At 32.0% G+C, this 18449-nt stretch overlaps 1 protein-coding gene across 3 annotated transcripts; it reads left to right on the plus strand.

Moving 5' to 3' along the window:
• Positions 1 to 9879: 9879 nt before the first annotated feature.
• LOC129949964 (deubiquitinase DESI2) lies at positions 9880 to 18136 on the plus strand. Of its 3 annotated transcripts, none has more exons than XM_056061713.1 (5): positions 9880 to 10242; positions 10495 to 10699; positions 10754 to 11062; positions 11125 to 11213; positions 14569 to 18136. In XM_056061713.1, the coding sequence occupies exons 2-5, from the start codon at positions 10565 to 10567 to the stop codon at positions 14645 to 14647; spliced, it is 612 nt and encodes a 203-aa protein (XP_055917688.1). In that variant the 5' UTR covers positions 9880 to 10242; positions 10495 to 10564; the 3' UTR covers positions 14648 to 18136. The 3 variants fall into 3 exon arrangements, with proteins under 3 accessions (XP_055917688.1, XP_055917689.1, XP_055917690.1); XM_056061714.1 differs by having other exon boundaries at positions 9880 to 10165; XM_056061715.1 differs by having other exon boundaries at positions 9881 to 10165; positions 10606 to 10699.
• Positions 18137 to 18449: the final 313 nt, after the last annotated feature.

The following is an 18449-nucleotide window of genomic DNA, read 5'->3' on the forward strand; positions in this document are numbered from 1 at the left end:
GATGATGATGATGATGATGATGATGATGATGATGATGATGATGATGATGATGATGATGATGATGATGATGATGATGATGATGATGATGATGATGATGATGATGATGATGATGATGATGATGATGATGATGATGATGATGATGATGATGATGATGATGATGATGATGATGATGATGATGATGATGATGATGATGATGATGATGATGATGATGATGATGATGATGATGATGATGATGATGATGATGATGATGATGATGATGATGATGATGATGATGATGATGATGATGATGATGATGATGATGATGATGATGATGATGATGATGATGATGATGATGATGATGATGATGATGATGATGATGATGATGATGATGATGATGATGATGATGATGATGATGATGATGATGATGATGATGATGATGATGATGATGATGATGATGATGATGATGATGATGATGATGATGATGATGATGATGATGATGATGATGATGATGATGATGATGATGATGATGATGATGATGATGATGATGATGATGATGATGATGATGATGATGATGATGATGATGATGATGATGATGATGATGATGATGATGATGATGATGATGATGATGATGATGATGATGATGATGATGATGATGATGATGATGATGATGATGATGATGATGATGATGATGATGATGATGATGATGATGATGATGATGATGATGATGATGATGATGATGATGATGATGATGATGATGATGATGATGATGATGATGATGATGATGATGATGATGATGATGATGATGATGATGATGATGATGATGATGATGATGATGATGATGATGATGATGATGATGATGATGATGATGATGATGATGATGATGATGATGATGATGATGATGATGATGATGATGATGATGATGATGATGATGATGATGATGATGATGATGATGATGATGATGATGATGATGATGATGATGATGATGATGATGATGATGATGATGATGATGATGATGATGATGATGATGATGATGATGATGATGATGATGATGATGATGATGATGATGATGATGATGATGATGATGATGATGATGATGATGATGATGATGATGATGATGATGATGATGATGATGATGATGATGATGATGATGATGATGATGATGATGATGATGATGATGATGATGATGATGATGATGATGATGATGATGATGATGATGATGATGATGATGATGATGATGATGATGATGATGATGATGATGATGATGATGATGATGATGATGATGATGATGATGATGATGATGATGATGATGATGATGATGATGATGATGATGATGATGATGATGATGATGATGATGATGATGATGATGATGATGATGATGATGATGATGATGATGATGATGATGATGATGATGATGATGATGATGATGATGATGATGATGATGATGATGATGATGATGATGATGATGATGATGATGATGATGATGATGATGATGATGATGATGATGATGATGATGATGATGATGATGATGATGATGATGATGATGATGATGATGATGATGATGATGATGATGATGATGATGATGATGATGATGATGATGATGATGATGATGATGATGATGATGATGATGATGATGATGATGATGATGATGATGATGATGATGATGATGATGATGATGATGATGATGATGATGATGATGATGATGATGATGATGATGATGATGATGATGATGATGATGATGATGATGATGATGATGATGATGATGATGATGATGATGATGATGATGATGATGATGATGATGATGATGATGATGATGATGATGATGATGATGATGATGATGATGATGATGATGATGATGATGATGATGATGATGATGATGATGATGATGATGATGATGATGATGATGATGATGATGATGATGATGATGATGATGATGATGATGATGATGATGATGATGATGATGATGATGATGATGATGATGATGATGATGATGATGATGATGATGATGATGATGATGATGATGATGATGATGATGATGATGATGATGATGATGATGATGATGATGATGATGATGATGATGATGATGATGATGATGATGATGATGATGATGATGATGATGATGATGATGATGATGATGATGATGATGATGATGATGATGATGATGATGATGATGATGATGATGATGATGATGATGATGATGATGATGATGATGATGATGATGATGATGATGATGATGATGATGATGATGATGATGATGATGATGATGATGATGATGATGATGATGATGATGATGATGATGATGATGATGATGATGATGATGATGATGATGATGATGATGATGATGATGATGATGATGATGATGATGATGATGATGATGATGATGATGATGATGATGATGATGATGATGATGATGATGATGATGATGATGATGATGATGATGATGATGATGATGATGATGATGATGATGATGATGATGATGATGATGATGATGATGATGATGATGATGATGATGATGATGATGATGATGATGATGATGATGATGATGATGATGATGATGATGATGATGATGATGATGATGATGATGATGATGATGATGATGATGATGATGATGATGATGATGATGATGATGATGATGATGATGATGATGATGATGATGATGATGATGATGATGATGATGATGATGATGATGATGATGATGATGATGATGATGATGATGATGATGATGATGATGATGATGATGATGATGATGATGATGATGATGATGATGATGATGATGATGATGATGATGATGATGATGATGATGATGATGATGATGATGATGATGATGATGATGATGATGATGATGATGATGATGATGATGATGATGATGATGATGATGATGATGATGATGATGATGATGATGATGATGATGATGATGATGATGATGATGATGATGATGATGATGATGATGATGATGATGATGATGATGATGATGATGATGATGATGATGATGATGATGATGATGATGATGATGATGATGATGATGATGATGATGATGATGATGATGATGATGATGATGATGATGATGATGATGATGATGATGATGATGATGATGATGATGATGATGATGATGATGATGATGATGATGATGATGATGATGATGATGATGATGATGATGATGATGATGATGATGATGATGATGATGATGATGATGATGATGATGATGATGATGATGATGATGATGATGATGATGATGATGATGATGATGATGATGATGATGATGATGATGATGATGATGATGATGATGATGATGATGATGATGATGATGATGATGATGATGATGATTAATTTTTTTTAACTTCGTGTTAGTACCATAAATAGGTCAGTTACTTCTATCCATAGTTTATATTCAGCCGCCCCACAGGGTACAGACGCTGACCAGTGTGCCGCACAATATGTGTCACATGCTCTTGGATTTAATCGTGAGCTTGTGCATTCAGAGCGATATTTCTGTTCTTTTGCTCCTAGTTAATGAGAAGATAACTGAGGTGACTCAGCTCATGGATCCAATGGATCAAACGCTCGTCCATTGTATATATATTTTCTATAGTACTCCTATGGAACGGAAATTTTTATTTCATCTCCACGCCGTTTATGGCGCTGCGTGTATCAAAATGCTTGGTAGGAGATCAAGAATGAAGAGAAAATTACTAAAGAAAGAATGAGAAAAGTAAATTTGTTTAGGTTTTTTGTTAAAAATTAAATGTTGCCATATTTTGCATATTCAAATACATATTGTATCGAACGCGAGCGTACGAGTTTCAACACCACTACAGCTAGCAACCGCCAGCTAAACCTACACTTCAACAGTATATATTCTTATTATGTATTATACGAAAGGGCATACAAAAGAACATGCATTCTTCGTTCTTAGGAAAATATTTTTTATCTTCATTGAACTTTGTAAATGGCCAGTCGGCAAGTAGAATAGTGTTCACGCTAGTGCTTAAATAAATTAGGTTTTTTGCTAATTCTTTTTCCCAAGCAGAATTGTTTAAGTTTTTTTTTTTATTTATAAAAATAAGCATCGGTTTAACGTCGAGTTAGGTTTTCCGCATTTCTATGCGAGGTTTAACTTTGGTTTAAACACATATGTTTGTAGCTATGTTTTTTTGTTTTTCAAATTCATTTTTATTTATTCAATCTTAAACCTATCTTAAAGCTAGACAAAAATTCATAAAACTAGCCTTATTGTCCATAACTTACAACTAACTTAATGGTCCCATACGGACACTCTAAGTTAAACTATAACACTAACTACTAATGCCTTTCGGCCCTAAGATCTATTTTAACTTCGATTCAATTTTATTTATTTTTGTATTAATTAGAAAAATAAAAAAAAAATAATATCAATATCCTTTTTATTTTTGCTTAAAAATTACTTAAATAAGGTCCTTAAATAAAAATAAAATTAACTTAAACTACCTATTCTACCTATAAACTACTTAAAACTAGAACAACAACAGCAGCAAATCTAACGTTTTTTGTTTTTATATTTTACTGTCTTTTTTTGTATGTTTTTTTTTTTTATTTATTTTTTTTTATATTCCATTTTTTTTTGTTTTTTTTTTTAATTTTTTAATTTTTGTTTTGTATTTTTTTTGTGCCACTATAAAACAAGTATGTAAGCCGGCCAATGCTTGACTACCCACTATCAAATGCCGATTGAAGCCACCAAAACTGGTTCTCCTGCTTCACCCTATCAGTTCGGTCCCGCTCGCACACAGCCCTACTGAACCGAAGGAGCTCCGCTCCACCTTGTGCCATGACGTCCCGATTGTACGGGAGTCGCTTATCCACGGTTCTTCGTCTGACGTGGTAGATTAACGGGACTGCCAATCTATCCTGTATCAGACCGCATTTGTCTAAAAAGAGGAATGCCTCTGGTGGAATAAAGCCGCTCAAGCGTGCACTTTCAAAATACTCGTCGTTCGGATAGAACGCCCCGAAAATTAAATTGTTGGTCGAAGACATCACTCTTGCAATGTGACCTCGAAAGAGTTTTATTCGAGTTTTATTACGAAATTGTCAATTCTGTTGATTCGAGCCCCGTTGTATAGGACCTCGTTGGAATAGTAATGCACATAAGAAGATTCGGCTGTTCGATATAAGCCGGTACAGCGTCGTAAACACTGCCGCTCGAACACCCGAAACTTCTCCATCTGGGAAGGGGAACGTTGCAAAACACAGGACAACCATACACGATCATGGCCCTGGTTAGAGCAGCATTTATATGTCTGTCGAAATATAAATACTGATCTAACCAGATACCGAGGTACTTCACTACACTTTTGCTCGCTAATGGCCGCCCGTGAAGATCAACGATGACCATCTTGCGCCAATTCTTACACGTATCCCTCGTGGCCCTAGCCAACGGAGTCCGGAACAGAATTGTCTCTGACTTCTGGACATTTATTTTCAGTTTCCAATCGTCGCAATATCGCTGAATCTTGTCGAAATCACGCTGCAAGAGTATTCTAATAACCTCAACCTTTCGGGCCGTTCTGTACGCAATTAGATCGTCGGCGTACGCAATTGCCTTTGTAAGACTACCTATCCGATCGCTGGTGTAAATGCTGAAGAGAGTCGGCGAATTCACCGCTCCCTGTTGAAGACCATTTTTAATTGAGAATGTTGTGGTAGAAGTTACATTGCCACATTTGACAACAAACTTTCTACCGTTAAGCATATCATAAAGTATATACAACAATGGCTTGCTTATGCCAAGCCTGCTCAGTTTTAGGTACAGACCCTTTAACCATACGGTGTCAAAGGCCTTTTCCAAATCAACCAGAACAGCACCTGTGCATTGTTGTTTTGATTTATTCCATTGGATATCAGAAACGAGTTTAGATGCAGCATGAATTGTGTCATGACCCGCCTTGAACCCGAACTGTTTATCCGGAATTATTTTGTTGTCCGCAGCCCACTTAGTCAGAGCCCTATTAATGATCTTTTCGAAAACTTTGCTGATGCTCGGAAGAAGACTTATCGACCGAAGATTTGACGGGTTGGAGTTGTCCTTTCCCTTTTTCGGGAGAATATGAACCACAGCAGTCTTCCAATGCACTGGATAATATGCATTATTCAGTGCATTGTTGAAGAGTGTAGTGCAAATGTCAATTGCTTCCATCGGTAATTGTCTTAGTACAACGTTGGATATACCATCGATACCTGCCGACTTTTTGTTTTTTATTGAGTTGAAGATGAGCTGAAGCTCAACCTTCGTCACTAACAAGGGACTTGGTCCCGTTTGCTCGGCGATTATGGCATTTGCCAAGGAATCGTCATTGAACCGCATGAAACCGCGGTTCTCAGATCGCCAATGTGTGATATCATTACGTAGGTAAAAGTGATTAAGTAGAGCTCTGTTTTCCAGGTCGTGGTTGGGGCGAATGCTAACATTCACCTTGTACACTTGCTGGAAAGCAGCTCCCACCGCCTCCACTTTTTTCTTTGGATCTTCAATTATGTAAAAGTCATCGTCAAAGATGGCTTCCTCTGGATCTATTTGCGCTTACAATTGTATGTGTTTGTTTTTAACTTTCATATAACTTTTAAAAATTCACCCTTTATAAATATATACATATACATATAAAACGGACAAACTAAAGGAATTACATGAAAATACATTTTTGGTATAAAAAAGATAAAATAAAATTTTTTTTGATTTAAGAGTCATATCAAAAATAAAGCCAATTATCAGGAACACCCTATTGAATTGAAAAACAAATATATACTCTTGCAGTACTTTTTTGCGTTGTTATAAATACTTTTTCTATTTCTTGCCAAAGCATAACCGTAAAAACTTTCCTCTTCAAGTATAATATGCATACTAACATATAATGTCAAAACGTTGTTGCTATTATATCCCTCGATCTTCTACTACATTTGCATATGTTCTTCTCTATTTTCTATTCTTTATTTCTTTAATAATTATTGTTGAATTTAATTTATCAAAAAAAACTTATTTTTTCAAAATTTGTATTTAAAAACCGTTCGAGTGGTTTTTTTTAATTCAACATTTATAAACACATATTTTGTTTGCAATTTTATTTTAAAAATATTTTTTGTATACAGTTATTTTAAATAAACTGATTGATGACCCATTTTCAATGAATCGAATTTCGAAAAATATGTAATATCTTTTTTTTCAAAAAATAAAAACAATGACATTTTCGATCATCAAATATTATTGAAGCATTATAAGAGCTTATGCAGAAAAAAAAAACGTTTTCATGTTATAAAATGCGAATTGGTTAAATTTTAAGAAAAGCCACAAAAAACTAGTAAACATTTATTTTGAATTAAAACACTTGACAACAAAGAAATATATAGACTTTTAAACTTATTTTATCATCGACAAAATATTTTTGTTAAAATTTTGTAAAACTGAAACTAAATTGTACATAAAATAAAGTCGTACTAAAAATACTACAAAACGCTATCGATTTCAATAAATTTTTTTTATTATGCATTTTGTAAAAATATAATTGTACTAAGTTAAGTTAGATTATTGAGCCTAGTCACTGATAAAGCTTCAGTTCCCATCGATCACCGAAATCAAGCATCAGTGAGCGTGGTTAGTTGAAAGATGGGGGACCGTCTCGAAACCTACCGCGTGCTGTTGTCATGTGTTCTATCTTTCTGTTGTTCTTTCTCTTCTGTCTTGTATTAATGTCTTGTGTTGTTATCACCTTTCATAGCCTTAGTTGCTCAAGGTGCTGTGTTCTCTACTCTGCACATTTATGTGTAATGAGCTAACGGTTCGACTTGTTACCGTCACTCTACGATTAATGTAAACCTATTAGATACCCATGATCAAATCATATACTAAGAGTCCCACGACAGTAGGTATCTGCCAAGGGTGTAGGTGAAGTTCACATTATTTCTGTAGAATCAGAGCTTGAGCAACGACGCTAGATTTTTAGAAGTAAGTGTAACTTAGCTACAGCTCGCTATTAGTTTCTGACTCTTGTTAAAATAGATCTAGCAGTTATAAGTTGAGCATTGATTGTGGAAGCGCAAAGGGTGTGGCCTCTCGGCACCTGTGCTGTGATACCAATGCGTGCTATTTTTTGTACCCTGGTCATGGTTTTAAGATTTGTGCCTTTGTCAAATGCATTTCACCAGACCATGCTTCCACGTGCTAACACATAGAACATACATATCTAACTATGGCTATTTAAACATCCATTTGATAATTTTAGGCAGGGCCGAATTTGGGGCAGGGCAACCAGGCAAAAGCCCCATGGCCTTGACAAACGGGGACCCCCACATAGAGGATGATAAATCGCCGAAACTATTTTACTACCAAATTCTCGAAAATCAAAATTTCAGAACTACATTTCCAAACCTTGAAAATCAATTGAGAATGTATTTGATTTTGATAGTAATAGTACGTTTCCACCAGAAAATAATCCGAGATTTAAGGCAAATTATTTAAAATAAATCGTGAGGTGTTTCCACCAAAGAAAAGAAGATTAATTTGACGTTGTCATAACAACCAATCGTTATTAGTTTTATTTTATTCTTGTACCTATGTGTTTATTATTTTTGTATACTTACATTTTATTTCGTTTTTGATTTCTTTCGTTTTTGAGTTGTTTATTGTTTTCAATTTGAATCATATGGTGAGGCAGATAGTTTTTGTTGACATTTCCATCTGTTAATAAACGAAATGAGCGTTTAAATGGGCCAGTTCAACAATTATTCTCGGAAACAAAAGTTTGTTTGATTTGACAAACTAATGTTTGCAAGTAGATTTCAATGAGTTTTATTTGAAATCTTCATTTGAGGAGATTAAAATTTCTATTGTAAATCTGTGAGATTTTAAATAGATTTGTGATAAATCTAGCTAAATCTCGGTTTAGTGCCCGGTGGAAACGTAGTATAACGCTCATTTTCAAAAATGAAAATTATACAAAATATGCTTCGAACTACGATGGGACAAAACCTTCTATGGAAGCTGAGCATTGAAAGCGAATTACTCAGAGAACTGGATTTCAACGAAATCATCAACGATTTTTCGGCGAAAAAAAGCTCGAAAGGTTCCGTTCTTTAATCCTAACATTTAGTTTCAGATAATTGTTTTTTCCGTTTATATTTATATCTACTTGGTTTCACAATAAATTATTTATTGAAAAACTCGAGTGAAAAAAAATGATTTACTTAAAATAATTTGGGGCGAGGGTGCCTCCGCTCCTTTATTGTATACAGACCTCAAAATCCGGTCGGATTTCAGGGTTTGACCCTAGAAATTTAACGAACATCCTGTTCCAAGATGGCGTATCCAATAAAACATTCAAATCGATTGTTATAAAATGTGTAGCAGCACACAAATTTTAATTTATTAGTTGGTGTTAAAATTCATAAATATAAAATCGATTACATCGTTAAAAATACGAATGTTTAGTATACATACGCAATAAAGTTTTTAGTTCAATTTATTTAAAAGATAAAATAAGTTTTAACTTAAAATAAAAACGAAAACAAAACATTTACATTTTCACTATTATTTATAATGGCTGTCATGAAAACGTTTTTTTTTTTCAAATTATATTTGTTGCGGTGCAGACCGACAATTATTTCATTGTATTAATACTTTAAGTATATGTTTGCAATCTATCTGTCGATTCCACCCATGTCTAAAACGTTGCAAGAAATATATTACTAATTTTAATTTGGCTAAAGCTATGGTTTTGTGTAAATATAATCACATCGAACAAAGTGAATTCGAAGTGTACACCATACCTAAGCATATAGTTTTTCGTTAAGTTACACATTTTCACTACTCTAAACAAATTATTTTGACTTCTCAATGTTGTCGTTCTGATTGTGCATTTTAAATTTAAGTGTCAAAGAAAAACAAAATTTTCTCTGCCAGCTGTCATGTCATTACCTCACGAAAAAATCTTCGACGTACAATTTGTAAACAACCATTTCCAAAAAAAGTATTCTCAAACTACAGAAACATAACTTTATTTAACAACAAATCGTAAAACTATCCATTAATAGTGGCTTTGTTGAGTTGTGATATTTTATACTATGCAGGAGCCATTTTCAAACTAAATTTTGAGGCACAACAGATCTTTTTTTTGGTGAAAAAAAAACATTTGTGTTGTATTCGTCGCTTCGCTTCAAAGAAGAAGTAATGAATATGGAGTTCAGTTTGTTTCATCGCAAGAAAATTCCCTAGTCATCTTTTTTTTTTAAGATTAACACACGGTATTTTCTAATTCAAAAACTTCATCAAAATTATTTCTCCAACCAGAACACCACTGTTCAGTGTTCTGTCTTTGTCGGCGTCGTCCAAATCACGTCTTGATTATCCTATGTGCCCTTTATATTTATTTTTTAGTTATTTTTAAATATCGCTTATCGCCGTTCTACCGTTCGCCTTAAAGCTTGTTTCATATCTATCGAGTAGTCTAGAAATCATTCCGTGACTGTTTAAAGCCATTAAAATCTGTTTTCCAGCCAATTTAAGATTGATTCAGTTTATCTCGCCTGAAATTCCTCGATTTTATTTGTTAATTATTGTTGTGTAATGTTTTCCAACGGTCTTCCTTGTAATTTGCCATTTCCCAGTTGTCTTGGTGTTCCCAAGGATAGTGGAAGCGACGAACTGTTGCCCGCCAATATGGGAAATCGGGAACCAGTTATTCTAAATGTCTATGATATGGTATAGTAATAAAAAATACATAAGGGCTTTATTCTTTACTCCGTGTCCTTACAGTATTGGATAAATGAGTATACTACCTCCATTGGCTTGGGTGTTTTCCATTCGGGAGTTGAAATATTTGGCACAGAATTCGCTTATGGTGGACATCCCTTTCCTTTTACGGGAGTTTTCGAAATCACTCCGCGCGACCATGACGAACTGGGCGAGCAATTTCAATTCAGACAAAGTATACAAATCGGATGCACAGATTTTACTTACGAAGAAGTGCGACGGATAGTTGAAGAGCTGGGTAATCAGTTTCGAGGTGACCGCTACCATTTGATGAATAATAATTGCAATCATTTTTCCAGCTCACTTACACAGGTAAGCACTCCACGAATATGAATTAAATTCGAATATAAAAGTACAAACTGTGTTTCTTTTAGATCCTTTGCGGCCAAGAAATTCCAAGTTGGGTCAATCGTTTAGCGCATTTTAGCTCATGTGTGCCATTTCTACAAAGATGTTTACCAAGGTGAGTGTTTATGTTTTGATGAACCAACTTATAAGCAGATCTGCATTAACTTTACTTTTTTCAAATTATGGAGTATTGCAACACACTTTTGTCACACACACTCTAATTTGACTAGACATTATTTTTTAGTTAATCTAAGGTCAATGACTTTGAGATAACAGTTCTCTCTTAAAATTGGAATTTTATTATAATTTGTGGCTTAAATTTGCTACAATTTAGTTTTTTTAAACAGTTTTAAAAAAATGTATAAATTTTAGAAAAAAATTGTTTTGCAACTGTTTTCAAAAAGCATAGTTTAAAAATTTGGATACAACTAAATTTAGTACCTTTTCTCTCCTTTCCCTAAATTTCTGTCTGCCATCAAAATGAAGGTTATTTTTTCATGTGCTTATGTATATAAATATTTACAGACTAAGAGTGTTTTTCTAGACTTCAACCAGAAACTCACGCTCCAAAGTGAAATGTTTTTAAAATTTCAAAATCCTTAATAATTTATAAGAACCAATAAACAAAAAATAATCACACAAACAGGATTTTCTTTTGTAGTTTAAGTTTGGCCATAAGTTTTTTAGGGTGTTTTAACTTTAATTCTATCTGAATCTGAAACTTTGCTTTTAAATTAAATTTGAGTTTAAAGAAGGACCCCAAGGCAAGCATGACAGGAGTGATCACCACTATTTGCTTGCGTTCTGTTAAAATGCGGCAAGATAAAAAGCTATCTCGGGCACACAGGGTTAATCTCTACTTCGATTCTAATCATTAAAGGTAAAGAATTAATAAGTTAGACCTTCCTATTGTTCCTGACTATTTTTCAATTCATAGCAAAAAACCAATGGTAACCATACATTACGAAATAAATAGAGCCTTAGTAAAATGTGGACAATTCTGTTAAGGTTTGTTCTTTCCTTTGTCTCTGTTGGAATTCTGTCGAATTCTCTTTCAATACCCAAAGTTCTTATAAAAATGATTGTGAAAGTATGGAAAAACAAATAAAACTAACCTGTATTTTAAAATTAAGTTATAAAACAATCTGACAACTTAATTTCCATATTGTACGTGGCTATAGAATTACTTTAAAAATATGCATTCAATAGGTATCAAATTCCGCAATGTCATTGTTGGGACAATTCCAAAATCGAGTCCTTGTTTCCCAATAACATTGACACAGACATAAACTAAAAAGTGTGTGCAAAGGTGAGCGTCAATGTACTGGTGAACGCGATGAAAGCATTTTTCGTAGACGATTACACGATGTGACATCCTTGGGACAGATTCTGACCTCATTTTTACGTAAGAGAGTCAAAGCGGTAACCGTTTATGTTGACCGACTATTAGTAGCCTTACTTCATTGTGTCGTTTTTTATAATACAAATTATAACATCAAAAGCATGGATAATAATTTTTTAAATCTATAAGAGAGTGGAGTAAAGATCCGTCTCATCCGTTATTTCCTCCAGAAATAGTTGCTGAATTTGCTATATACATTTAATCTTTTTCATCTATCCTACTCTTTAGGTCTCATTCTGAGTTGATGGAAAATAGCATTTGTTCAGCCTATACCCAAAAAAGGCGAATCCTTCTCCGCTTTTAAGTAACTACCTTCTACACTTACTGTCCTTCTTTACGGCGCTTCTTTCTACTTCGCTGAATATTCACTAGCTCAAAAAATATCTCTAGGTTAATTGGTGATCTCATGGTTCATCTAATTTGCAAAATTCTGTTAAAAAGTGTTAAAAATGCGTCTTGGAAGGCGAAAGCTGAAAGTAAAACGTCTTGGACACATTTTTTTGACATCATTGCACCATCCCCTTTTGTTTATCTATCCATTTAAATGGTTATCACTTCGACCCCAAAATCTACACATACATTTATATATTTTTGGTTATCAGTTTCCTATTGTTCCTGACTATTTTTCAATTCATAGCAAAAAACCAATGGTAACCATACATTACGAAATAAATAGAGCCTTAGTAAAATGTGGACAATTCTGTTAAGGTTTGTTCTTTCCTTTGTCTCTGTTGGAATTCTGTCGAATTCTCTTTCAATACCCAAAGTTCTTATAAAAATGATTGTGAAAGTATGGAAAAACAAATAAAACTAACCTGTATTTTAAAATTAAGTTATAAAACAATCTGACAACTTAATTTCCATATTGTACGTGGCTATAGAATTACTTTAAAAATATGCATTCAATAGGTATCAAATTCCGCAATGTCATTGTTGGGACAATTCCAAAATCGAGTCCTTGTTTCCCAATAACATTGACACAGACATAAACTAAAAAGTGTGTGCAAAGGTGAGCGTCAATGTACTGGTGAACGCGATGAAAGCATTTTTCGTAGACGATTACACGATGTGACATCCTTGGGACAGATTCTGACCTCATTTTTACGTAAGAGAGTCAAAGCGGTAACCGTTTATGTTGACCGACTATTAGTAGCCTTACTTCATTGTGTCGTTTTTTATAATACAAATTATAACATCAAAAGCATGGATAATAATTTTTTAAATCTATAAGAGAGTGGAGTAAAGATCCGTCTCATCCGTTATTTCCTCCAGAAATAGTTGCTGAATTTGCTATATACATTTAATCTTTTTCATCTATCCTACTCTTTAGGTCTCATTCTGAGTTGATGGAAAATAGCATTTGTTCAGCCTATACCCAAAAAAGGCGAATCCTTCTCCGCTTTTAAGTAACTACCTTCTACACTTACTGTCCTTCTTTACGGCGCTTCTTTCTACTTCGCTGAATATTCACTAGCTCAAAAAATATCTCTAGGTTAATTGGTGATCTCATGGTTCATCTAATTTGCAAAATTCTGTTAAAAAGTGTTAAAAATGCGTCTTGGAAGGCGAAAGCTGAAAGTAAAACGTCTTGGACACATTTTTTTGACATCATTGCACCATCCCCTTTTGTTTATCTATCCATTTAAATGGTTATCACTTCGACACCAAAATCTACACATACATTTATATATTTTTGGTTATCAGTTTACTCCCAAAATTTGCTGCCGGCTCTTGGTCTATCATAAGATTTGTTAATTTCTAATGCTTAAAACAAAAAACATACAATTTTAATCAAATCATGTTTCACCTATTACAATGAAATTAAATTAAGAGTTATTTCTTTTTACTCCTGAAACCAATAATATTAATAGTTTCAAATTGAAGTTTCCTCCTTTTTTAGAAGATTTATGATTTTTCTTTGATTGGGCATTTTAAAAAGTTAGTATTTTATTTGTTTGCTTTTTAGTTACATTCCAAATCTGATCTTTAAAAAAATTCAACTTCTACTTCTACAAATGTATAAATACATTCGAAATTTATAGTTACAATGATATCTTTCTTTTTGCAGAGAATGGCTAACACCAAACGCCTTACAACAATCCATCACAGCAATACAGGATCGAGACTCTGATACCAGTCCCCTTTGAGAGAAGGTTTGAAACGCAAAATAAAACCGGGAATTATATATTGATTATTGTCGTATTTTTCACTGCATATTCATCTGTTTTTAGTAAGAAAAAATGTAAATCCATTAAGACAAATAATTTAAAGCGTGTAAAATAAACAAAAGAAAGACAAGTACTAATTCACTTTGATAGAGAAAAGATGTTTACTTCCAACATTATAAAATTCTAAAGTTCAAGTATAAAAAAAAACACTAACAAAATTTAACAATCGAATATTTTAGATTTTCGTGATCATATTTTGTAAAGCTATTTAAGTTACAACACAAACCACATTTTTAACTTTTCTACCAAAAAATAAACATACATGTTCATTGATATATTAATATAATTTCTATTTTCAAATTTTATATGAAGTCAATGAATCGCACATATACATACATAAATCTTTTTGTTTGAATTACTTTGTACTACGTATTTGCATGTATTAAATTTTCTTATGTTTATTATTTAATCTGGCTATATTAAATTAAAATTTTTAAGTATTTTAGTATTTTATTGAAGTCTATAATTTGTTTCAAATGGAGCCAGGCGTTTTCATGTTTAGTTTTAATATTTTGCATGTTTCAGAATTAATTGCATCGTTGATACATTTGTAGGCTAATGTACATTTTCTTCACCCATTACTGAACAATCAATCCTCCGAAACACTAAAACGTTAAATGTGAAACATTACTAACTCATGTTCAACGAACTCAACACATTCATTTAATTAAAGTAAAGTATCGCCACTTTGTCTTACATATGCCAATAATTAAATAAATGCATGTACGTAATTGTAATGAATATTAAACTATCCTGTTATGTAAATAACTCCAAAAATTATGTTTTAAATAAAATAGAAGTAAAAAAGCATATGTTAAAGATATTTGGATATAAATTTCCAAATTGTATATATGTAGGCACGTAATGGAAACTTCCAAAGAAATTTTATTAAATTGTTTTTGAAGACTTTTTTAATCAATTGTTTGCATTATGAAAAATAAAAATAAAAACATTCTTATATACATTTGATTCCGACCAAGGTTTTGCTGGAAATGCCCAGTATCTTCAAGGGTGTTGATTATATGTATGTATTTGTTTTTAACTTTGATTTTTAAAAGTTTCTTATTTTTATTTTTATTGCAATTTCCATTCAAAAATTAAGAAAAAAGTTTTAATAAATTAAGAAACAAATAAATGGCAATATTATATTTTACAATAAAAATAAACACTTGAACGTAAAACATTAATATCACAGAATGGTAATAATTGCACTAAGTTTGCAAGTAGAAGAAGTAAAGAAGATGGGACAAAATTGTATGGTGACCATGCATGAGAAAGAGTTGTCAGCTTTTTATCCAAAAAAAGCTATTTCTTTGAAGTTTTTTGTGTCTACTTCTCAACTATCTCAAAATTCACACATATAATGTTCTCAATACTTCAAAATGTTTATGTACCAACCGTCACCTTCCTTTAAGTGTTCCTAGTTCTGGTTTGTCTATTTTTGTCCAGTAAGTTTAAAATCATTAGATTTAAAAACAAAAACAAATATAACTGATTAATTATATGTTTCAATTAATTTATGTATCTCAATAGACAGACGCCGCCCATCCGGATAAAATGTTTGTATTTGTTTTTATTTGCATAATTTAAATAATTGACCAAAAAAGTTTGGCAACAAATTTTAATACATTTAAAAAAATGAAAGCTTAAACAAAATAAACTTTTACACGTTTTCTTTGTTTGTTTTCTTATAGAAGCTGAATTATTTCTGTTGAGCAAAGAAATTTCCACATGACATTAAATACATTATTTTTCAAAAAAAATATGATAAATTTATTGTATATATTTGCTTTGCCATATGAAATAAATTAGAATAAGATCGTTCTTAGACAACATCTTATAGTTGTGAGACAGAAAATTTATATACATTAACTAATTTCATTTCGTCTTCATATAAGAACTACTACTTAGCATTCATTATTATTGATAAACTTTAGATAAGGATATTTGAAATTTAGTTTTTCTTTTTGCAATACAAATTTGTGTTAAGTCTTATAATTGCACAGTCGTTAGCTTCCTATCCTATTTTGTTTACGTACATAAAGCCACGAACTCTTCAAAATGTCCAGTCTTCTTTACCATTTTCGTCGACCAAGTGAATAAAGCATTAAATTTTGTTTGTTAAACTTCCAAGTTAATGACAAATTCGTATTCGTTTAAAACAGACATTTGATTTGAAAGAAAATATAAACAAAATTCAATTTTTTTCCATACATAACTAAATAAAATAAGCAAATTGCGAGCGTTAGAAAAATAGGGAAGAATTCCAAAAGAGATACCGGTGCATATTTGTCTTAAGGTCTTTGCGCTTATCCCACAAAAGAATCTATACTTTAAAATTGATTCTGACGGGCACAGTGATGTATTAGTGCTAAACTCTAAGTGCTACTATGATATACACTCAGGAGAATTATGGCTTTATCTTCTTTCTCCATCCTTTTCGACATTTTGCCATAAAGTCAGGGTCCTTTTTACAATATACTTATAAGCACACATGACCTATCTAATCATTTTATATTTTTATTGTTTTGATTAAGCTCCATGCCAATTTTGTTTGGTGGATTTCTTATTTTCTAGAATTCAAATTTTACATTGAGCTCGCCCGCATCAGTAGCATTTTCGAAAATTTTGAAGTTCTGTTAGTTTCGAGTGACTACATATATAGAGTCCAATGATAAGTGCCAAATTGGATCTGTGAGCCCCTTGGCTGCTCGTGATTAGCCAGCTTAGAAAATATTGACAGATCTTAAATTGTATTAAGATCAGTGATATTTCAAAAATTAGTTAACTGTCTCCCAAAAATCTTAGACCTCATTGTAACTAATCAATTTTAAACATTTGTAATTAATTTGATGCAAAGTTAATAGTTATAAATTTATTGTTTAAGCTAGCCAGAAAAATTAATTTAAATTTAGGCAGTATATTTGTTTCAAGGAAGTGGTATAATTTGATGAATTTACCTTAATTTTTGTTTGATTTTTCTAAGTTATTACATTAAAAATAATATTATCATAAAAGTGTTTTTACAAATTTAGTTGATAAGAGAACACCTATCAATCAGAAGGAAAACCTTACAAAATAACACATCGTTCTGTTCTACACTATAGTATTTCATAACTGCTTTACTTTTTTAAATTTTGAACTTTTACAGTGTCGCAAGCTATATTCAAATCATCATTGTGTTCAGTCCGTTTTGCTGCTGCTAGTTATGCTGAAAAAGTGAAATACGTATAACACACGCAAAACCTAACTCCGGTTACAATGTCGATTTATCAATAAAAAATTTTACAATTTAAAAAAAAATAAAAATCGACAAAATAAATGACATAAAATATAACTGATAAAAGAAAAATAATACTGTAAAAACAATTTGTATGTTCTTTCATTTCTATATATTTTTTTTAATTTCATACAAAATATCCAAAAAACCCTTTTATAACAAATAATTTTATTAATACAACGATCCACAGAATATCTTAAAATTCTAAGGTTAATTTTTATTTAAGTATATTTAAAAAACAAGATCATTGAAATTTATACTCACACGTATTGTTAAAAAAAATTAAATTAATACTATTTATAGCTGAAGATAAAACAAATACATTTATTAGATAAATAAATTAGGATGAAGGTTAGGAATACATTTTATTAACTAAACAACAAATTGTACATTTAACTTAAGAGAATCCAGCATTGAAATATTATGGTAACAAGCTAAAAT

The sequence above is a fragment of the Eupeodes corollae genome, chromosome 3 (genome assembly GCF_945859685.1).
Source record: "Eupeodes corollae chromosome 3, idEupCoro1.1, whole genome shotgun sequence".
NCBI classification, from domain to species: domain Eukaryota; kingdom Metazoa; phylum Arthropoda; class Insecta; order Diptera; family Syrphidae; genus Eupeodes; species Eupeodes corollae.